At 41.5% G+C, this 24,602-nt stretch overlaps 1 protein-coding gene across 3 annotated transcripts in view; it reads left to right on the forward strand.

Annotated features, from left to right (window-relative positions):
* ZSWIM5 (zinc finger SWIM-type containing 5) overlaps positions 1 to 24,602 on the forward strand; it is a 281,205-nt gene that overhangs the window by 253,441 nt on the left and 3,162 nt on the right. For all 3 annotated transcript variants that reach the window (XM_054535682.1, XM_002810905.4, XM_054535675.2), the window contains 7 exons: positions 688 to 834; positions 2,145 to 2,282; positions 4,908 to 5,168; positions 5,380 to 5,515; positions 6,734 to 6,891; positions 23,377 to 23,540; positions 24,017 to 24,098. In XM_054535682.1, coding sequence (XP_054391657.1) covers positions 688 to 834; positions 2,145 to 2,282; positions 4,908 to 5,168; positions 5,380 to 5,515; positions 6,734 to 6,891; positions 23,377 to 23,540; positions 24,017 to 24,098 — 1,086 coding nt within the window. The remainder of the gene's footprint in view (positions 1 to 687; positions 835 to 2,144; positions 2,283 to 4,907; positions 5,169 to 5,379; positions 5,516 to 6,733; positions 6,892 to 23,376; positions 23,541 to 24,016; positions 24,099 to 24,602) is intronic.

Here is a 24,602-nt window from a genome sequence, read left to right on the forward strand (position 1 = left end):
CATGGAACTATTTGCCATACTCTGAAGATGGATGCTATTAATATATTGAATAATTTTTATGCTTTTACAATATGCCCTTGCTTATGTTTCCTTTGTCAGGAATGTCTTTCCCTGTTTGTCTACCTGTTTGAAATCTTACTTGTCCTTCAAAGCACAGCTCAAATATTATTTTCTCTCTGTATATATTTCTATCATGTTACTTCTTTTTAGCTGCTTTATAATTACATTTGTGTATCATTTGTGAGCTCTTTGAGGGCAATGACCATTTCTTATTCATCTTTGTACTTTCTTTACCCAGCATACTCCCTGGCATATAATAGGTTTTCAGGAAATGTAGGATTAATTAAATGAATGAGACTTTTCCCATTAGGCAGTTAGTTGCTACCTCCATTGGTTTCCCATAGTATAATATATGTTTGCAAAGAGAAACTACATTTTATTATCCTACTTGTGTGTCCCTTTCTACACCATTGACCACGCTGAGGCTGCAAGGTAGCTCTTTCAAGATATCACCTGTGATTTATTCAACTTTTTATATCTTTAAAGATAAAGACACAGTTCCTGGTATACAGTAGGTGTCAGGTTGAATTTGAGGAACTGGACTTAATACAAACCCTCTTTATCAGGTATAAATTTTCCTGATTTGAAATTTTAACTAGACCAAAATATCTTCTTCTTACTTGGTAGAGCATGTGCCTACAGCCTGTGCTCGAGTTGACGCCCTACGTTCCCATGGTTATCCAAAAGAGGCCCTCAGACTCACAGTGGCCATTATTAATACTCTGAGGTTGCAGCAGCAGCGGCAACTGGAAATCTACAAGCATCAGAAGAAAGGTATAGTAATTAGTAGCCATCTAACCCCCTTAGGCCCAAAGCTGATGAGGATCCTTAGGGGATACAAGGCCCAGAAGAGCTAGGGAATTCCAGGTCATTCTCCTTGCTGTGTGGAATGCCTCACTTTATGAATCTGTTTTCTCATCTGTTAATTTGGGAATAATACCTGTTTGCCTCCCTCATAAGGCAGTTAGAAGGCTCATTAAGATCTGGTATGAGAAGACCATTTTTAAACTGTAAAGCTGTGGACAGGCATGGTGACTCACACCTATAATCCCAGCACTTTGGGAGGCCCAGGTAGGAGGATTGCTTGAGGCCAGGAGTTTGAGACCAGCCTGGGCAACATGGTGAGACCCTATCTTTACAAAAATAAAATAAAGGCCAGGCATGGTGGCTTATGCCCGTAATCCCAGCACTTTGGGAGGCCGAGGCAGGCGATCACCTGAGGTTGGGAGTTTGAGACCAGCCTGACCAACATGGAGAAACCCCATCTCTACTAAAAATACAAAAAATTAGCCGGGCGTGGTGGCGCGTGCCTGTAATCCCAGCTACTTGGGAGGCTGAGGCAGAAGAATCGCTGGAACTCAGGAGGCGGAGGTTGCAGTGAGCTGAGATCACACCATTGCACTCCAGCCTGGGCAACAAGAGCAGAGCTCCGTCTCAAAATAAATAATTAATTAAATTAAATTAAATTAAATATGCCAGGCACAGTGGCTCACGCCTGTAATCCCAGGACTTTGGTAGGCTGAGATGGGTGGATCACTTGAGGCCAGGAGTTCAAGACCAGCCTGGCCAACAGAGTGAAACCCCAGTTCTACCAAAAATACAAAAATTGTCAGGCATAGTGGCACATGCCTGTAGTCCCAGCTACTCTGGAGGCTGAGGCATGAGAATTGTTTGAACCCAGGAGGCGGAGGTTGCAATGAGCCAAGATCACACCACTGCACTCTGGCCTGGGCAACAGAGCGAGACTCTGTCTCAAAAATAAATTTTTAAATAAAATTAGCAGGGCATGGTGGCATGTGCCTGTAGTCCCAGCTATTTAGAAGATTCAGGTATCTCTTAAATCAAAAACCTGTAAAGCTCTATCCACGTATGCATTACCAGCAGACAACCCAAATGCAGACCACGTGATTGTATAGCTGGCTGGTATGTTTGTGGCCAGCCCTATCAACCCAAGGCAAGACAATAGAGAAGCTTTTATTTGACTCTCAGGGTCAAGGCTGGAGAGACTGATAAGAAGACCCAGGCAGGGACAGACAGCAGTTTGTCTCTATCACTGTCTAAAATTTTAACCTGCTTGTTTCCAGAACTGTTGCAGAGAGGAAACACAACCATCACAAACCTGGAGGGCTGGGTGGGCCACCCCCTGGATCCCATTGGCTGCCTGTTTCTCACTTTGACTGAGGCCTGCCGCCTGAATGATGATGGCTATCTGGAGATGTCAGGTACAGGGGTCAGCCTGAGGCAAACCAAGACTGCCCTTGTTGGCTAGAATGGTGGCTCACACCTGTAATCGTAGCATTTTGGGATGCCAAGGTGGGTGGATTACTTGAGTTCAGGAGTTCAAGACCAGCCTGGGCAACATGGCAAAACCCTGTCTCTACAAAATATTAGCCAGGTGTGGTCAGTCGCCTGTAATCCCAGCTACTTGGGGGCTGAGGCAGTAAGATCACTTGATCCCAGGAGATCGAGGCTGCAGTGAAGTCAAGATCACACCACTGCACTGCAATCTGGGTGACAAAGTGAGACCCTGTTTCATTAAAAAAAAAAAAAAAGACTGCCCTCATCAGCCGTTTTCTCCCTTCCAGACTCTGTTCTACCTCCTTTTGAAGTTTTTTTCCCCCTCTTGTCCAAACTAGAGCACCCTGAGAGGTTTCTTCATACTTGCCCATTTCCCACCTTCCTTTCCTACCCTTTGGTCTGGCCTTGTCCTGATTTCACATTTTACCTTGGCAACCTTCCTTGTTCCTTTTATTTCCCTATCATAAATGCCTGAAGAATGTAGTCCAAGAAGAATAACAAGTGATAGAGAAATTTTAGTCAGAGGGGAGAACCTAGAGCAGTCTGAAAGTGGGAAAGAACTTCCATTAAGAATCTGTGTATCCCTTGCAATTGCATAATAATATTTTCTGGTTTCCTTTGAACTTTCTTCCACATGATGGTTTTGTACCAATTTTACAAATAAGAAATAGAGGAGAATAATTTAATAGAGTCTCAAGACTCTATTAGAGTAGCCAAGAATAGATAGAGACAAAATTGATTCTTTTTTCTTTCAGCCTTCACTTACTGTATACATGTATCTACTTTAGTATTTATCATGCTACATTACAATTTATTTACAAATAGTTCTTTGTTACTAGACTGTCAGCTACTTGAAAACAGAAATTATGACTTATTTATCTTTGTGTTCCTAGCACTTAGTGGAGGACCTGTCATTTAACAATCTTTCATAAATACTTATTGGATAGATGAGGGAGAAAAGCAAAGAAACCAAGACTTTGACTTTTAAACCGTGCTTACTTCCTGAAATTGTGCACCCAGTGGTGGAGCATATGAGATAATAGTAACATAAAGGTTGCAAATGTTCCAAAAGTTAAGAGTTTAACTGTAGGGATTCAGATTTCTTTGGGTAGAGATATAAGGGATGGCCCCAAGCCAAGTGAGGGCTGCTGTTTATCTTCCCTCTGATCCCTTGCAAAGTGAATCATCATCTTTGGTCTGTTTCATCTGTACAGTGACATCTTGGAAACCTGAGTTTGCACTTGGGTTTGTTCATTCACCACTAACACATAGCAATACCTAGAACAACAAGATGGTCTAATCCCTTTAAGGTGTTCACATTCTATGAAAGAGACAGAAACAAAAACAGACAATTACAGCATTACATAATGTGCTAGCAAAAGATAAGATTTTATACTTCCCTAACTGGCTTAGCCAGTTCATATATTAAGAAGGAGGTGGGCCGGGCATGGTGGCTCTCACCTGTAATCCCAGCACTTTGGGAGGCCAAGGCAGGCAGATCACCTGAGGTCAGGAGTTGGAGACCAGCCTGGCCAACATGGTGAAACCCCATCTCTACTAAAAATATAAAAATTAGCTGGGTGTGGTGGTGTGCGCCTGTAATCCCAGCTACTCAGGAGGCTGAGGCAGACGAATTGCTTGAACCCGGGAGGCGGAGGTTGCAGTAAGCCAATATCATGCCACTGCTCTCCAGCCTGGGAGATGGAGCGAGACTCCATCTCAAAAAAAAAAAAAAAAAGGAGGTGGGGCTGGGCATGGTGGCTCATGCCTATAATCCCAGCATTTTGGGAGGCCAAGGTGGGAGAATCACTTGAGCCCAGGAGTTCAAGACCAGCCTGGGCAACATAATGAGACCCTATCTCTACAAAAGAATTTTAAAAATTATCTGGGCATGGTGGCATGTGCCTGTAGTCCCAGCTACTCAGGAAGCTGAAGTGGGAGGGTCGCTTGAACCCAAGAGGTTGAGGCTGCATCAGTGAGCCATGATCGCACCACTACATTCCCGCCTTAGCAACTGAACAAGACTCTGTCTCCAAAAAAATTAAAAAAAGAAAGAAGTGTGAATCTTTGTGGCTCTGTGTAACCTTTTTTTCAGTATATTTTCCTTACTATTCTGGGGTTCTGATTCAGCTTCCCTGTGATAGCTGTTGACCAAGCTGTATTCCAAAGGTGGGAGGGAAAGACAGAAGACTAGGCCGGATACGGTGGCTCACACCTGTAATCCCAGCACTTTCGGAGGCCGAGGTAGGCGGATCACCTGAGGTCAGGAGTTTGAGTCCAGCATGGCCAACATGATGAAACCGCTCCTCTACTAAAAATACAAAAATTAGACAGGTGTTGTGGCATGCTCCTGTAATCCTAGCTACTTGGGAGGCTGAGGCAGGAAAATCGCTTGAACTGGGGAGGCGGAGGCTGCAGTGAGCCAAGATTGCACCACTGCACTCCAGCCTGGACAACAGAGCAAGACTCTGTCTCAAAAAAAAAAAAAAAGAAAGAAAGAAGACTCTACCAAGCCTGACCTAAAGAATTTGGTGCCCTGTTGCCCTCAGATATTAATGAAAGCAGACCCCCTGTGTACCAGCATGTACCTGTGGCTGCAGGCTCCCCAAACAGCAGTGAGTCCTACCTGTCATTGGCCCTGGAAGTTGCACTGATGGGCCTGGGTCAACAGAGGTTAATGCCTGAAGGCCTGTATGCACAGGACAAGGTATGCCGTAATGAGGAGCAGCTCCTGAGCCAACTCCAAGAGCTGCAGCTGGACGATGAGCTAGTGCAAACACTGCAAAAACAATGCATCTTACTGCTGGAAGGTAAGTAGAAAAGAGTCTCTTGTCACGGTGTCTTTGGCCCATTACCCTGAGCTCCCCTCTCCAATAGAGTACAAGTACAGGAACATTTATGACATTAAAATGTAGTGAAGGTTCCCATGATTAGCAAACATGCATGAGATACTGGGGCTCAAGTCCAGGCTGGCAAATGGAAGCATACAGATAAATAACTGGCTGGCTTATCTTCCTCCAGGAGGTCCTTTCAGCGGTCTGGGAGAAGTCATCCACCGAGAGAGTGTTCCCATGCATACCTTTGCCAAGTATTTGTTCTCAGCTCTGCTGCCTCATGATCCAGACCTGTCCTATAAATTAGCCTTACGTGCCATGAGGTGGGTAGCCCTTTCCCAGTCCAATTGCCTCCACCAAAGCAAAAGTGTCCAGTGCTCTTTTTCATTGCTTATTTCACTTTCTTTTCTTTCCCGCTTTGTCATTCTGTTGGACCTGCTACCAAGCGTACCTTAAAATGGCTCAGATATTTTTATATGATCTAGGATTCGTATCTGGATTCCTTGTTGGTGACTTGGTTCCCTGGCAGTACTCATGGTTGATTGTCTGAGGAAGCCCCTGAGATGTTAATAAATAAGGAGCACTTAAGACCTGAGTCTTCCTGTTCAGTGGTTAGTCAGGCAAGCTGAGAAGGGGTCTGAGCCCTTCTGTAGTTCAACTCAATCAAGGTTCCCAGGCACAGGTCCCCAGAAGAAGCTGGGGGAAGTAGAGATAAATATGTTTACCCCAAGACTTGAGAACAATGAGCTATGGGCATCTTGTTTCCAGGCTAGAATAGGATCCTTGGTTTAGGCAGTTAAACCTCTGGGATATAGCAGACTATACAGAAGAAGAATTTTAGTCAGACTGTAAGGCTGGGAGAATACCTTAGCTAAAACAGGAAATTCCTTGGCATGTATTTCTTATACTTTTAGAAATAACCAGGCTGGGTGCAGTGGCTCAAGCCTGTAATCCTAGCACTTTGGGAGGCTGAGGCAGGTAGATTGCTTGAGCCCAGGAGTTTGAGACCAGCCTGGGCAGCGTGGTGAAACCCCGTCTCTACAAAAACAAAAAATACAAAAATTAGCCAGGCATGTTTGTGCACACCTGAAGTCCCAGCTACTCAAGAGACTGAGGTGGGAGGATTGCTTGAGCCCGGGAGGTCAGGGCTGCAGTGAGCTGTGATTATGCCACTACACTCCAGCCTATGTGACAGAGAGAGACACTGTCTCAAAAATAAATAAAATAAACAACCCTATGATTCTTTTTTAAAATGTATTAACTTTTCTCTCTTTTTACAATATATCATACTATTCAACTCAATAGCTCTTGAACTGCCTTTCACATCCATTTGTAGTGGAAACTATTCAGTGTTGAGTTCTCTTAAGTGCCCAGGCACTCACCTCATATAGTGTATAGTATCATAGGTTTAAAAACCTTCAAAGCTCTTAGTTAATCCTTTCCTCTCCCCAGTTCCTCCCCAGCAAAGAGCAAGCTTCTCTAAGGTGGCTCAGAAGCCCAGGGTCTGGATGGTGGCTGATGATTCTTCCTGGGTCTTCCAGGTTACCTGTTTTAGAAAACTCAGCTTCTGCAGGCGACACATCCCACCCTCACCATATGGTGTCTGTGGTGCCCAGCCGTTATCCTCGCTGGTTCACGCTTGGACACTTGGAATCACAGCAGTGTGAACTGGCCTCCACCATGCTGACTGCTGCCAAAGGTGAGCATAGATAGACCTTAAGCTCCAGCATCACCTGTCTGCCTGCCCAGCCATGGCATGTCAAAGGCTTGGCCTGCAGTCTCCTGAGGAAGAGAAGCTCCTTGACCATTTAGAGTGATAGTGATCCTCACTTTGATTGCTGCCATTAGAAAGAGCACCTGGCCAGGCGCGGTGGCTCACGCCTGTAATCCCAGCACCTTGGGAGGCCGAGGCGGGCAGATCACGAGGTCAAGAGATCGAGACCATCCTGGCCAACATGGTGAAACCCCGTCTCTACTAAAAATACAAAAAGTAGCCGGGTGTGGTGGCGGGCACCTGTAGTTCCAGCTACTCGGGAGGCTGAGGCAGGAGAATGGCGTGAACCTGGGAGGCAGAGCTTGCAGTGAGCCGAGATCGCGCCACTGCACTCCAGCCTGGGTGACAGAGCAAGACTCCGTCTCAAAAAAAAAAGAAAGAGCACCTGGATCCAAGCCAAAACTTTACCCTAGTTACTAATTGTAGGATACCGAATATGTAAAATTAAATGATCTTTAAGGTACTTCTAATTCTAACCTTCTGTTTGATAAAATCACTTCACCTTTCTATGCCTCAGTTTCAAATCTATAAAATGGGGATCATTGTCAGTGACCTGTCAGCCTCCCAGGGCCACTGGAAGATCTAATGAAGTGATGACTAAGATAGAGCTGAACTCGTTACAGATATAAGAGTTGGTGATTTTTTTTCAGTGCCCTGGTAAAAGATAGGCAGTCCAAAGTGATTCTCAGGCCTTTAAGCTCACATACATCCTGTTAACTATGCAGGTTTCACCACAAACAGAAGTGAAAGTAAGCCCCTATATAAGAAGGAGCTATGATAAAATGTTGCCACCATGAGCTCCTGAATATTTTAGACCAGGAAACTACATGAATTTTGAAGTTTTTTTTAATTAAAAATAACTTTATGTGGTATCTTCTTATTGTCCCCCCAAAAATACATGCTCATTAGAGAAGAGGTAAAAGTTACATATAAATTAATATAAAAATGATCAGCAAACAAATACAAAAATAGAACAAAGCATATGATCAGACAGTTCACAGAAAAGGAGATACAAATGGTTTTTAGACAACTAAAATACCTGGTATCACATTAGAAATACAAATTAAAATTAGCCTGAGATAACATTTTTTACTGATCTTATTGGCAAAAATCAACAAATCTGATAATGTGCATTCATCTGAGGAGTGTCAAGTGGGGCGTGGTGGTAGCCTGCATGGAGTATCAGATTCCAAGCAGGATAAGGAGGAGGACTACAGATCTAAGGAAACCAATGAACCACAAGCATAATAAACATGAAGAAAACTATACCAAGGCACATCATAACCAAAATGCTTAAAACCAATAATAGAAGAGAAAATCTACTTAAAAGCAATCAGAGTAAAAAAGATACATTACAAAGGACAAAAAAAACAAGTATGAGAACAGATTTCTCATTAGAAACAATGTAAGCCAGAAACAGTGGGAAAAAAATCCCTTAAAGTACTTTAAAAAAAAAAATTATCAGGCCAGGCACGGTGGCTCACACCTATAATCCTAGCGCTTTAGGAGGCCAAGGCAGGCAGATCACTTGAGGTCAGGAGTTTGAGAACATCCTGGCCAGCATGGTGAAACCTCTGTCTCTACTAAAAATACAAAAATTAGCTGGGTGTGGTAGTGCACACCTGTAGTCCCAGCTACTCAGGAGGCTGTGGCATGAGAATCGCTTGAACCTGGGAAGCAAAGGTTGCGGTGAGCCGAGATCGGACCACTGTACTCCTGCCTGGGTGACAGTGAGACTCTGTCTCAAAAAAAAAAAAACCCAAAAACTGTCAAACTAGAATTTTATACCAATGAAAATATATTTCAGAAACAAAGATGAGGCCAGGTGCAGTGGCTCACACCTGTAATCCCAGCACTTTAGGAGGCCAAGGCAGAAGGATCACTTGAGACCAGGATTTGAGACTAGCCTGAGCAACATAGCAAGATCCTGTCTTTACAAAGAATTTTAAAAATTAGCCAGGTGTACTGGCAAGCACCCATAGTCCCAGCTACTCAGGAGGCTAAGGTAGAAGGACTGCTCGAGCCCAGGAATTAAGAGACTACAGTAAGCTACCATCGTGACACTGCACTCCAACCTGGGTGACAGAACAAGACCCTGACTCTTAAAAAAAAAGAGAGAGAGATGAACTAAAAATCTTTTTCAGACAACCACAGTACAATTAGAAATCGATAGTAAAAAGATATTTAAAAATATCTTAAGTTTTTCGAAATTAAACCACATACATGTATATTACTCATGGAGCAAAGAAAAAAAATCACAAGAAAATTAGAAAATCTTTTGACTGTATGAAAATGAAAGCACAAGTCAAAATTTGTGGAATGTAGCTAAGGTTTTACTTATAAATTTTTAGCAATAAATGAAAAATGCTTCAAATCAGTGATCCCAGATTTCACCTTTTTTTTTTTTTTGAGACAGAGTCTCACTCTGTTGCCCAGGCTGGAATGCAGTGGCGTGATCTCCGCCCACTGCAAGCTCCGCCCCCCGGGTTCATGCCATTCTCCTGCCTCTGCCTCCCGAGTAGCTGGGACTACAGGCGCCTGCCACCACGCCCAGCTAATTTTTTTGTATTTTTAGTAGAGACGGGGTTTCACAGTGTTTGCCAGGATGGTCTTGATCTCCTGACCTCGTGATCCACCCACCTCAGCCTCCCAAAGTGCTGGGATTACAGGCGTTAGCCACTGTGCACAGCCCAGATTTCACTTTAAGAAGTCAGAAAAAGAAAACCCAAGGTAGCATAGGAAAGGAAATAATAAAGATGAGAGCAGACAAGTGCGGTGGCTCATACCTGTAATCCCAGCTATTTGGGAGGCCAAGGAAGGCAGATCACTTGAAGCCAGGAGTTCAAGACCAGCCTGGCTAACATGGTAAAACTCCATCTCTACCAAAAATAAAAATAAAAAAAAAATTAAGTGGGCATGGTGGCACGCGCCTATAATCCCAGCTACTCGGGAGGCTGAGGTACTATAATCATCTGAACACAGGAGGTGGAGGCTGCAGTGAGCCAAGATCACACCACTGCACTCCAGCCTGGGCAACAGAGTAAGACTCTGTCTCAAAAAAAAAAAAAAATCAGAGCAAAAATCAATGAAATAGAGAATAATCAATGAAACCAAAAGCTGATTCTTTGAAAAGATCAATTAAGGCCGGGCACGGTGGCTCATGCCTGTAATCCTAGCACTTTGGGAGCCGAGGTAGGTGGATTGCTTGAGGTCAGGAGTTTGAGACAAGGCTGGCTAACATGGCGAAACCCTGTCTCTACTAAAAAATACAAAAATAGCCGGGCATGGTGGTAGGCTCCTGTAATCCCAGCTACTCAGGAGGCTGAGACAGGGAGAATTGCTTGAACTGAGGAGACAGAGGTTGCAATGAGCTGAGAGATCATGCCACTACATTCCAGCCTGGAGGACAGAGTAAGACTCTATCTCCAAAAAAAAAAAAGAAAGAATGAAAACATAAATCAAATTTAAATCCCTGTCTAGACTGATCAAGAAAAAAGGAGATAAAAGGCAGAAATGATCAATATCAGGAATGAGAAAGGTGATATCACTACAGATTCTAAAGACATCAAAATGGTAATAGGAGAATATTACGAACAGCTTTATGCCAGTAAATTCAACAACACAGATGAAATGGACTAACTCCTTCAAAAACAAAACTGTCAGAGCTCACTTAAGAATAAAAAAAAGCCAGGGCCAGGCTCAGTGGCTCACACCTGTAATCCCAGCACTTTGGGAGGCCGAGGCGGGCGGATAACCTGAAGTTAGGAGTTCGAGACCAGCCTGGTCAACATGGCAAAACCCTGTCTCTACTAAAAATACAAAAATTAGCCGGGCATGGTGGCACATGCCTGTAATCCCAGCTACTCAGGAGGCTGAGGCACAAGAATCACTTGAACTGGGAGGCAGAGGTTGCAGTGAGCCAAGATCACGCCACTGCACTCCAGCCTGGGCGACAGAGCAAGACTCCATCTCAATCAATCAATCATTCAGTCATTAAAGGCCAAAGTGACTCACACCTGTAATCCTAACACTTTGGGAGGCTGAGGTGGGAAGATCACTAGAGGACAGGAGTTTGAGACCAGCCTTGGCAACATAGTGAGACCCTGTCTCTGCAAAAAGTTTAAAAACTAGCTGGACATGGTGGCATCCGCCTGTAGTCCCAGCTACTCAGGAGGCTAAAGCAAGAGGATTGCTTGAGCCCAGGAGTTTGAGGTTACAGTGAGCTATCGTGCCACTGCCTGGATGAGAAAGTGAGACCCTGTCTCTAAAAACATAAACAGGTAGGTGGGTCGAAAAAAAATGAACCAGCTATATGTCCAAAAGAATTGCAAGCAGGAACTCAAACAGATAGTTGTACAATAGTGTTTATAGTAACATTATTCATAATAGCCAAATGTTCATCAACAGAGGAATGGATAAACAAAATGTGGTATATACAGACAATGGAATATTATTCAGCCATAAAAGGAATGAAAGTCTGATACATGGTACAACATGAGTGAACCTTGAGAACATGCTAAGTGATATAAGCTAGACACAAAAGGATAAATATTATATGATTTGACTTACATGAGATACCTAAAATAGCTGCAGTCGGGAAATATCAATGGATTCAAAGCTAGTGCGTGAACATTTGAAAAACAGGATACTCATATAGTCTCAAGGTATCTCTTCACAAAATATTTATCAATCATAAAGGAAAAATGTATAACTTTACAATCGAAACCTGGCCAACACCACTTTAATCAACTGATTACAGTTAATATCATCAGAAATGGATGAAGTCAAAAACATACAGCATGGCACATGTATACATATGTAACTAACCTGCACATTGTGCACATGTACCCTAAAACTTAAAGTATAATAATAATAAAATAAAATAAAATAAAAACATAGATTACCTGATAGGAAACAATAAGAACTCAGCATTACTTCTGTGACATTACAGCCAAAAGTGCAAATGTACATCTAATAAGGAAACATCAGGAATACCAAATTAAAGGACATACTACAAAATAACTAGCTTGCAAAAGTGTCAGGGTCATGAATGTCAAGGAAAGATGGGGAAATTTTTCCAAATTGAAGAAGACTTAAAGGCACATGACAAACTAAGTGCAACACATGAACTTGTATAAAATCTTTTTGCTATAAAAGACATTTTGGGGACAATTGGTGGTACTTGAATGTGGTTGGTGGTAGATGGTAGGAATATATCTGTTAATTTGCTGCTTTTGATGGTTGTCTTGCGGGTGTAGAAGAGTGTCTTTGTAGGAAATACACACTACAGTAGTCAGGAGTGATGGGGCATCAAGTCACTTACTTTCAAATGGTTCAGAGAGAAGAAAAAAAATCTCTGTTCTATTGTTCAAAATTTTCTGTAAGTAAAATTATTTCAAAATAAAGGATTTGTTTTAAATTTTATTTTTTATTAGAGACGAGGTCTCTAGGGTAACATAGCAAATGTTACCCTAGCTGGTCTTGAACTCCTGGCCTCAAGTAATCCTCCCACCTTGGGCTCCCAAAATGCTGGGATTACAGGTGTGAGCCACCACACTTAGCCAAGGAAAATTATTATTTTTATTTTTTTTTAATTATTATTATACTCTAAGTTTTAGGGTACGTGTGCACAATGTGCAGGTTAGTTATATATGTATACATGTGCCATGCTGGTGTGCTGCACCCATTAACTCGTCATTTAGCATATTTTTATTTATTTTTATTTTTTGAGACAGAGTCTCGCTCTGTCACCCAGGCTGGAATGCAGTGGCGTGATTTCAGCTCACTGCAACCCCTGCCCCCTGAGTTCAAATGAATCTCCTGCCTCAGCCTCCCGAGGAGATGGGACTACAGGTGCCTGCCACCACGCCCAGCTAATTTTTGTATTTTTGGTAGAGATGGGGTTTTGCCATGATAGCCAGGCTGGTCTCAAACTCCTGACCTCAGGTGATCCACTCACCTCAGCCTCCCAAAGTGCTGGGATTGCAGGCATGAGCCACCACGGAAAATTTTTGATAAAAAAAAGTGTTGATAAAAAAAGGTGTGGAGAAACCTTTTTAAAACTCAACTATATGTTGTCTATAAGAAACCCACTTTAAAGACACAGATAGATTAAAAGTAGAGATGGAACCAATAACCTAAATGTAAGAGCTAAAGCCATAAAACTCTTACATGAAAACATAGGAATAAGTCTTCATAACCTTGGGTAAGCCAATGGATTCTTAGCTATGACATCAAAAGCATGAACAACAAAAAAAAATATAGATAGGTAAATTAGACTTCATCAAAATTTAAATCTTGTGTGCATCAAAGAGCATTATCAAGAAAAAAAAGAGCAGCCAGGCGTGGTGGCTCACCCCTGTAACCCAGCACTTTGGGAGGCCGAGATGGGCAGATCACCTGAGGTCAGGAGTTCGAGACCAGCCTGGCCAACATGGCAAAACCCTGCCTGTACTAAAAATACAAAAATTAGCTGGGTGTGGTGGTACATGCCTGTAGTCCCAGCTACTTGGGAGGCTGAGGCAGGAGAATCACTTGAACCTGGAGGCAGAGGTTGCAGTGAGCCGAGATCATGCCACTGCACTCCAGCCTGGCCAACTTCTTTCTCAAAAAGAAAGAAGAAAGAAAGAAAAGAGAAGAGAAGAGAAAAGAGCCAGACATGGTGGCTCACACCCATAATCCCAGTGGCTTGGGAGGCTGAGGTGGGAGGATCACTTGAGCCTGGGAGGTCAAGGCTGAAGTGAGCCATAATCACACCACTGCACTCTAGCCTAGGCAAGAGTAAGACCTTTTCTCAAAAAATAGGCCAGGTGCAGTGGTTCATGCCTGTAATCCCAGCACTTTGAGAGGCCGAGGCAATCACATGAGGTCAGGAGTTTGAGACCAGGCTGACCAACATGGAGAAACCCTGTCTCTACAAAAATACAAAAATTAGCCGGGCATGGTGGCAGGCGCCTGTAATCTCAGCTACTCAGGAGGCTGAGGCAGAAGAATCACTTGAACCAGTGATTCTTGAACCAGGCAGAGGTTGCAGTGAGCTGAGATCGTGCCACTGCACTCCAGCTTAGGCTACAGAACGAGACTCTGCCTCAAAAAATAAATAAATAAAATTTAAAAATAAAAATAATTATAAAATAAAATCAATAATCTAAGTTTGCACATTAGTAAAATAGAGAAAGAATAAATAACAATCAGTTTATAAGTTAAGCTTCCACATTGGGAAAATAGCGAAAGAAGAGCAATGTAAATCTAAATTAGCAGAAGAAAATAAATAACAAAAATTAGAGCAGAAATCAGTGAAATTGAAAGTAGAAAAACAGTAGGCAAAAATCAATAAAAGCAAGACTGGTTCTTTGAAAAGATCAATAAAATTGATAAACCTTTAGGCTAACCAAGAAAAAAAAAAGATCTAAATTACTAATATCATAAATGAAAGAGGGGCCATCAGTACTGATCCCCATGGACATTAAAAGGATAATAAAAAAATATTTTGAACAACTCTATGCCCACCAATTTGATAACTTAGATAATTAGATGGACCAATTTCTTGAAAAAAAACAATCTACCAAAATTCACAGAAGGAGAAGTAAATAATCTGAATAGGCCTATATTTGTTAAAGAAATTGAATTAATAATAACCTTCCAAAACAGAAAGTGCCAGGCTCAGATTATTTCACTGGTGAGTTCTACCAAATATTTAAGGAATAAATGTTACTGATTCTCTAAAGTCTCTTCCAGAAAATAGAAGCAGAGGAAACACTTCCTTACTCTATGAGGCCAGCATTACTCTAAAACCAAAACTAGATAAAGACATTACAAGAAAGGAAAAGTACAGATCAGTATGACTCTTGAGCATAAATGCAAAAATCCTGAACAAATTTTAGCAAATCAAACCCAACAGTGTATAAAAAGAATGAACCACAAGTAGGATTTATTTGAAGTATGTTAGTTGTCTCAACACTTGAAAATCAATTAATGGAATCCGTTAATTCCATTAATGGAATTTATTCTTTCCACAGGCAAAGAAGAAAAGTCATTCATCAGTAAATTCAGGAAAAGCATAACTGACACCCATTCATAATTAAAAAAAAAAAAAAAAACCCTTAGCAAACTAGGAATAGAGGAGAGCTGCCTCAACTTGATAAAGAACTTCTACAAAAAAACCTACAATTACCGGCTGGGTGTGGTGGCTCACACCTGTAATCCTAGCACTTTGGGAGGCCAAGATGAGAGAATCACTTGAGCCTGGGAGTTCAAGACCAGCCTGGATAACATAGCAAGACCTCATCGCTACTAAAAAATAAAAAATAGCCAGTTGTGGTGGGCACACTCCTATAGTTCCAGCTACTTGGGAGGCTGAGGCAAGAGGATCACTTGAGCCTGGGAAGTCAAGGCTGCAGTGAACCATGATTGTGCTACTGCACTCCAGCCTGGGCAAAAGAGCTTAAAGACAAAAAATTAAAACCTGCAACTAACTACCATTATACTTAATGGTGAGAAACTAGATGCTTTCCCTTTAAGATCAGGAATAAGACAAGAATGTTCCTTCTTGCCACTTCTATTCAGCATCATACTAGAAGTTCCTAACTAATACAATAAGATAGGAAAAGGAAATAAATGATATACAGATGCTCCCTGACTAATGACAGGGTTATGTCCCAATAAACCCATCTTAAGGTCAAAAATTCTTAAGTGAAATCATTGTAAGCCAAGGATTGTTTGTACATATTGGAAAGGAAGAAATAAATCTTTGCCCACAAACGACATGATTGACTATGTATGAATCCCAAATAATCAATTTTTTTAAAAACTGGAACTAACAAGTAATTATAGCAAGTTTGCAGTATATAAGATTAATATACAAAATTCAATTGCTTTCCTATATGCCAGCAAAGAACAATTGGAATTTGAAATTAAAAACACAGTACCATTTACATTAGCACCCCAAAAATGAAGTACTTAGGAATAAATCTAACAAAATATGTATAAGATTGATATGAGGAATACTGTAAAACTTGGATGAAAAAAAATCAAAGATGATTTAAATAAATAGAAATGGTCCATGTTCATGGATAATAAGAATGTATATTAGGAGGTTAGTTCTTGCCAACATGATCTATAGATTTAACACAATCCCAATCAAAATCCCAGCAATTTATTTTGTGCATATCAACAAACCCTTTTTTTAATTTTATTATTATTATACTTTAAGTTTTAGGGTACATGTGCACAATGTGCAGGTTAGTTACATATGTATACATGTGTCATGCTGGTGTGCTGCACCCATTAACTCGTCATTTAGCGTTAGGTATATCTCCTAAAGCTATCCCTCCCCCCTCCCCCCACCCCACAACAGTCCCCAGAGTGTGATGTTCCCCTTCCTGTGTCCATGTGTTCTCATTGTTCAATTCCCACCTATGAGTGAGAATATGCGGTGTTTGGTTTTTTGTTCTTGCGATAGTCTACTGAGAATGATGATTTCCAATTTCATCCATGTCCCTACAAAGGACATGAACTCATCATTTTTTATGGCTGCATAGTATTCCATGGTGTGTATGTGCCACATTTTCTTAATCCAGTCTATCATTGTTGGACATTGGGGTTGGTTCCAAGTCTTTGCTATTGTGAATAGTGCCGCAATAAACATACGTGTGCATGTGTCTTTATAGCAGCATGATTTATAGTCCTTTGGATATATACCCAGTAATGGGATGGCTGGGTCAAATGGTATTTCTAGTTCTAGATCCCTGAGGAATTGCCACACTGACTTCCACAAGGATTGAACTAGTTTACAGTCCTACCAACAGTGTAAAAGTGTTCCTTTTTCTCCACATCCTCTCCAGCACCTGTTGTTTCCTGACTTTTTAATGATTGCCATTCTAACTGGTGTGAGATGGTATCTCATTGTGGTTTTGATTTGCATTTCTCTGATGGCCAGTGATGGTGAGCATTTTTTCATGTGTTTTTTGGCTGCATAAATGTCTTCTTTTGAGAAGTGTCTGTTCATGTCCTTCACCCACTTTTTGATGGGGTTGTTTGTTTTTTTCTTGTAAATTTGTTTGAGTTCATTGTAGATTCTGGACATTAGCCCTTTGTCAGATGAGTAGGTTGCGAAAATTTTCTCCCATTCTGTAGGTTGCCTGTTCACTCTGATGGTAGTTTCTTTTGCTGTGCAGAAGCCCTTTAGTTTAATTAGATCCCATTTGTCAATTTTGGCTTTTGTTGCCATTGCTTTTGGTGTTTTAGACATGAAGTCCTTGCCCATGCCTATGTCCTGAATAGTAATGCCTAGGTTTTCTTCTAGGGTTTTTATGGTTTTAGGTCTAACGTTTAAGTCTTTAATCCATCTTGAATTAATTTTTGTATAAGGCGTAAGGAAGGGATCCAGTTTCAGCTTTCTACATATGGCTAGCCAGTTTTCCCAGCACCATTTATTAAATAGGGAATCCTTTCCCCATTGCTTGTTTTTCTCAGGTTTGTCAAAGATCAGATAGTTGTAGATACGCAGCGTTATTTCTGAGGGCTCTGTTTTGTTCCATTGATCTATATCTCTGTTTTGGTACCAGTACCATGCTGTTTTGGTTACTGTAGCCTTGTAGTATAGTTTGAAGTCAGGTAGCGTGATGCCTCCAGCTTTGTTCTTTTGGCTTAGGATTGACTTGGCAATGCGGGCTCTTTTTTGGTTCCATATGAACTTTGTGGAAATAATCAATAGCTTACCAACCAAAAAGAGTCCAGGACCAGATGGATTCACAGCCGAATTCTACCAGAGGTACAAGGAGGAACTGGTACCATTCCTTCTGAAACTATTCCAATCAATAGAAAAAGAGGGAATCCTCCCTAACTCATTTTATGAGGCCAGCATCATCCTGATACCAAAGCCTGGCAGAGACACAACAAAAAAAGAGAATTTTAGACCAATATCCTTGATGAACATTGATGCAAAAATCCTCAGTAAAATACTGGCAAACCGAATCCAGCAGCACATCAAAGAGCTAATCCACCATGATCAAGTGGGCTTCATCCCTGGGATGTAAGGCTGGTTCAATATACGCAAATCAATAAATATAATCCAGCATATAAACAGAACCAAAGACAAAAACCACATGATTATCTCAATAGATACAGAAAAGGCCTTTGACAAAATTCAACAACCCTTCATGCTAAAAACTCTCAATAAATTAGGTATTGATGGAATGTATCTCAAAATAATAAGAGCTATCTATGACAAACCCACAGCCAATATCATACTGAATGGGCAAAAACTGGAAGCATTCCCTTCGAAAACTGGCACAAGACAGGGATGCCCTCTCTCACCACTCCTATTCAACATAGTGTTGGAAGTTCTGGCCAGGGCAGTTAGGCAGGAAAAGGAAATAAAGGGTATTCAATTAGGAAAAGAGGAAGTCAAATTGTCCCTGTTTGCAGATGACATGATTGTGTATCTAGAAAACCCCATTGTCTCAGCCCAAAATCTCCTTCAGCTGATAAGCAACTTCAGCAAAGTCTCAGGATACAAAATCAATATACAAAAATCACAAGCATTCTTATACACCAATAACAGACAAACAGAGAGCCAAATCATGAGTGAATTCCCATTCACAATTGCTTCAAAGAGAATAAAATACCTAGGAATCCAACTTACAAGGGACGTGAAGGACCTCTTCAAGGAGAACTACAAACCACTGCTCAATGAAATAAAAGAGGATACAAACAAATGGAAGAACATTCCATGCTCATGGGTAGGAAGAATCAATATCATGAAAATGGCCATACTGCCCAAGGTAATTTATAGATTCAATGCCATCCCCATCAAGCTACCAATGACTTTCTTCACATAATTCAACAAACCCTTTCTAAACTTTGTGTGGAAAAACAAGACCTAGAATAGCCAACATAATATTGAAGAACAAGTCAGAGGCCTGACACTACCCAATGGAAACACTTACTATAATATTAATCAAGACAGTGTGGTACTGCTGAAAAACTGACAAATAGATCAATGGAACAGAATTAAAAGCTCAGAAATAGACTCACACAAATATAGTCAACTGATATTGAGAAAGGAGCAAAAGATTGTCTTTTCAACAAATGGTGCTAGAAAATCTGGACGTTCACATGGAAAAAGAAATTAATATAGACACTGACCTTAGACCTTTCACAAAAATTAACTCAAAATGGATCATAGACCTAAAGGTAAAACACAAAACTATAAAATTTCTAGAGGATGGCCAGGCGCGGTGGCTCACGCCTCTAATCCCAGCACTTTGGGAGGCTGAGGCAGGCAGATCATCTGAGGTCAGGAGTTCAAGACCAGCCTGGCCAACATGGTGAAACCCCATCTCTACTAAAAATACAAAAATTAGCTGGGCGTGGTATCACGCACCTGTAATCCCAGCTACTCAGGAGGCTGAGACAGGAGAATATCTTTAACCCAGGAGGCGGAGGTTGCAGTTAGCCAAGATCGCACCATTGCACTCCAGCCTGGGTGACAGGGTGAGACTTGGTCTCAAAAAAAAAAAATAATAATAATAATAATAATTCTAGAGGATAATTTAGGAGAAAATCTAGGTGATTTGGGGTTTGACAATGACTTTTTTAGATACAACACCAAAAGCACAATCATGAAAGAAAAAAATGAGTAGTTGGAATTCATTAAAATTCAAAACTTAAACCCATGAAAAACTGTAAAGAGGCCGGGCTCGGTGGCTCACACCTGTAATCCCAACACTTGGGGAGGTCGAGGCAGGTGGATCACCTGAGGTCAGGAGTTTGAGACCAGCCTGGTCAACATGGTGAAACCCTGTCTCTAATAATTTAAAAAGTAGCCAGGAGTGGTGGTGCACACCTGTAATCCCAGCTGCTCAGGAGACTGAGGCAAAAGAATCGCTTGAACCCAGGAGGCAGAGGTTGCAGTGAGCCCAGATCACGGCCATTGCACTCCAGCCTGGGCAACAAGACTGAGACTCCATCTCAAAAAAAATAAAAAAAAGAAAAAAAAGAAAAGAAAAGAAAAACTGTTAAGAAAATAAAAAGACAAGCAGATACTGGGAGAAAATATTTGAAAAACATCTGATAAAGGACTTATATCCCAAATATACAAAAAACTCTTAAAACTCAACAATAAGAAAACAACCCAATTTTAAAATGGGCTAAAGATCTGGAGAGACACCTCACCAAAGAAGATACACAGATATCAAACAAGCATATGAAATAATGCTCAACTTATATGTCATTAGGGAATTACAAATTAAAACTACAGTGAGATATCATTACACAGTACTAGGATGGCTAAAATCCAAAACTGACAGCACCAAAAGCTGACAAGGATGTGGAGCAACAGCAATTCTTATTCATTGCTGGTGGGAATGCAAAATGGTACAGTTACTTTAGAAGACAGTTTGGTCTTTTTTTACAAAGATCAACATAGTATTACTGTATGACCCAGCAGTCATGCTCCTTGTTATTTAACCTATTTGAAATTATTTGAAAACATGTCTACACAAAAGCCTGCACATGAATGTTTAAAGCATCTTTATTTATAGTTGCTCCAAACTGGAAGTAACCAAGATGTGCTTCAAAAGGTGAACGGATAAATAAATTGTCATATATCCATAGAATTTATTATTATTTCTAAAATAAAAAGACATGGTTTCTCAAGCCGCACACACTCAAAAAAAAAAAAAAAAAAAGACATGGAAGTTTTGGGTGTAAACTCTGAGGGAAAAGAAGAAAAAACAAAGATATGGAGGAAACTTAAATGCGTGTTGCATGTTGTAAGAAACCAATCTGTATTATCACACTAGTCTTTAAGTTAAAAAAAAGAAGAAAGAAAAAAGCCAGTCTGAAAAGGCTACTTACTGTATGATTCCAAGTATATGATATGCTGGAAAAGGCAAAACTATGAAGACAGTAAAAAGATCAATAGTTGCCAGGGACTTAGAGGGAATGGAGAAAGGGATGAACAGATAGAACACAGGAGATTTTTAGAGAGGTGAAACTATTTTATATGACACTGTAATAGTGGATTAATAACATACATTTGTCAAAACCCATACAACTGTATAACACAGAGTGAACCCTAATGTAAACTGTAGACTTGAGTTAATAATATATGCATATTGGTTCATCAAATGTACCACACTAATAATAATGTACAATCAGCCCTCTGTATCTGTGGGTTCTGCGTCTGTGGATTCAATCAACCATGGATCAAAAATATTCAGGAAAAAAAACTCCTCAAAGTTCCAAAAAGCAAAACTTTAATTTGCTGGGCACAAGGCACTGTGTTGAATCCACATGTAATGATGTATAGGCATTGTATTAGATATTAAAAGTAATCTAGAGATGATTTAAAGTATATGGGAGGATATGATGGTAGGTTATGAAAGACTTGAGCATCCTCAGATTTTGGTATCCAAGGGAAGTCATGGAACCAATCCCCCACAGGAGCTGAGGGATTTCTGTATTAATATTGGTTTACCAAATATACCACATTAGTATAAGATGTTAATAATAGGGGATATATGGGAACCGTCTGTACTATCTGATCAATTTCCTGTAAACCTGAAACTACTCTAAAGACACAGTCTATTAACTTAAAAAACTGTTTTTAAAGATGATAGAAGAATAAAGGAAATCTCTTGCATAATCCTGGCACCCAAAAACAACTATTAATAAGACATTGGCATAAATATTCCTGGAGATTTTCTATTCATATATATGCACACACACTATGTATCTTTTTTTATAAAAATAGAATCATAGAGGTCAGGTGCGGTGGCTCACACTTGTAATCCCAGCACTTTGGGAGACTGAGGCGGGCAGATCATGAGGTCAGGAGATCGGGACCATCCTGGCTAACACTGTGAAACCCCATCTCTACTAAAAATACAAAAAATTAGCTGGGCGTGGTGGTGGGCGCCTGTAGTCTCAGCTACTTGGGAGGCTGAGGCAGGAGAATGGCATGAACCTGGGAGGCGGAGCTTGCATTGAGCCAAGATCACGCCACTGCACTCCAGCCTGGGCAACAGTGCAAGACTCTGTCTCAAAAAAAAATAAAAATAATAAAAATAAATAGAATCATAGAATATTACAAATTTTTAATAATTCTCACAACAATTGTTTACATTTTATAGATAAAGTTATTAAACTCTTTTTTATTTTTTTTTTTTTAGACGGAGTCTCACTGTGTCACCCAGGCTGGAGTGCAGTGGCCCAATCTTGGCTCACTGCAACCTCCGCCTCCCAGGTTCAAGCTCTTCTCCTGCCTCAGCCTCCTGAGTAGCTGGGACTACAGGCGCACGCCACCATACCTGGCTAATTTTTGTATTTTTTTAGTAGAAATGAGGTTTCACCACGTTGGCCAGGCTGGTCTCGAGCTCCTGACCTCAAGTGATTCACCCACCTCAGCCTCCCAAAGTGCTGGGATTACAGGCGAGAGCCACTGTGCCCAACCTGAAGTCGTTAAACTCTTAAATGGCTGAACCAGGTTCGGTCCCCAGTGTGTTTTATTCCAAAGCCTATAGTCATACCATTCCTCCTCTTTGACTTTATCAGCAGTTACAAAGCAAAACATAAGGCCTACTTTTTGTTTTATCTTTACTTAATATATTTGTCCTTTATAAGATGTAACAGTCTTTCATATACTACTGCCTTCATCCAGCAACCTTCACCTCATACGATGTTATATTCCTTAAGTCTTTGTGCTTTGTATAGAATCCCTGCCTCTTGAATAAGAAGTGGTGGCCCCGCTCCTTTTTGCTCCGGGGAGCTGTAGTGAGAAGCAGACAGTGGGACTGGCATTCTTTTTTGGCAGTAATGTGGCTTTCTGTCTACTGTATAAGTAGCTCTGGAAATTCAGGTGTTCAAGAAAATTATTTCTGGTACCTAAAGATCCTGAGGGTTGCCGGGCGCAGTAGATCACAGGGTCAGAGATCGAGACCATCCTGGCTAACATGGTGAAACCCTGTCTCTACTAAAAATACAAAAAATTAGCCGGGCGTGGTGGCAGGCGCCCGTAGTCCTAGCTACTCGGGAGGCTGAGGCAGGAGAATGGTGTGAACCCGGGAGGCAGAGCTTGCAGTGAGCCGAGATCAAGCCACTGTGCTCCTGCCTGGGCAACAGAGCGAGACTCTGTCTCCCAAAAAAAAAAAAAAAGATCCTGAGGGTAGAGGGTATTAGGTAGAGACAGATGAAAAGGTGGAGAGAATAGGATTCACGTGGGGGTCTGGGGAAGGAAGGAGCCTCAGATGTGATTAGTGGAGACAGCTCGATAACCCAGAAGGGGCGGTAGCATTCAGAAGCATTCAATGAATTGATAGCAGCCATTTCAACGAGTATCTGTTGCAGTCAGCTGACTGTTTAGTAAAACTTTAAAATAGACCCTGCCCCTTCTCTTGGCACCTATAGGAGACACTTTGAGACTCCGAACAATTCTGGAAGCAATACAGAAGCACATTCATTCTTCCTGCCTCATCTTCAAACTGGCCCAAGATGCATTCAAGATTGCTACTCCCACTGACAGTAGTACTGACAGCACCCTGCTCAACGTTGCCCTGGAACTTGGGTTACAGGTATGGAGGAAGAGTAGGCCATCCCCAGTTTAGACCTCTGACCTAGTGACAATTGGCAGAAGATAAGATCTCTGGGAGACGGCATAGGCCAAGTCTGGCTCTTTCTTTGGGCCCAGAACACAAGTTCTAGGCTAGGGAAAAGGCAAGGATTTCATAAATTGGGCTCCACTTTTAAGTTAAGGCCAGAAGCAAGATACAGCTTTAGGCTCCCTGGGGTCCCTATCTTCTCTCTACCTCCCCATTTCTACAAGTCAAGCAAGGTATGATAATAAGGACTTTGCTGCAGATCATCAGAGAAGCTTCCTATCTGATTGGTGGGAGGGCTGGGAAAGAAATTAACTGTATTTTATGTTTATCAGGGGAGAGACCACTGTTTAAAGCACCAGAAAATATTTGTCACATAAATGAATGGCAAGGGGAGGGAGAGGTCACAACAGTTAGGCATAGCCCACTGGAAAGGCCTCTTTTGTGCCCAGGTGATGCGGATGACCTTATCAACCCTTAATTGGAGACGCAGGGAGATGGTACGATGGTTGGTAACCTGTGCTACAGAAGTGGGTGAGTCTCCCACCTCCCTCTACCCCCAGGGGAAAGGAGTTTCTAGGCCCTACTCTTGGGACAGGACAATCAATCCTTAGAGCTCTCATATTTCTATGAGATCTTAGGCCCATCAGGAGATGGCCTAAGAAAGGATGGGGCTGCTGGTAGGAGAAGGTGGCCTCTGTTCAGCCAGCCCAAGCCCTGTCCTCACTGCTTGAACCATATCCTGATGTCAGCAGCACTTGATCTTCTCATCAGAGACATGTCTAAGAGAATGAATTTTCAGTTGCTACTCAAGTGCTCCCTTGGGAGGTAGTGGGCCCAGTGGTTTGGTCCCCATCCCTGTGCATGCTTGTGAAAAACTCCAGACAACTTAGAGGCTCAGAACCCTTTCTAAAGCCCAAAGCCCAGCACAAGACTCTACCTGAGAGGCCCCACTTCAGCTAGAACCCCTGGCAGATCTGTTACCCATGCCTCAGGTCAAGGAAACCCCAGGCTCTACTGTCCCATCCTTGTGAGGGG

The sequence above is a fragment of the Pongo abelii genome, chromosome 1, assembly GCF_028885655.2.
Source record: "Pongo abelii isolate AG06213 chromosome 1, NHGRI_mPonAbe1-v2.0_pri, whole genome shotgun sequence".
Taxonomy (NCBI): Eukaryota; Metazoa; Chordata; class Mammalia; order Primates; family Hominidae; genus Pongo; species Pongo abelii.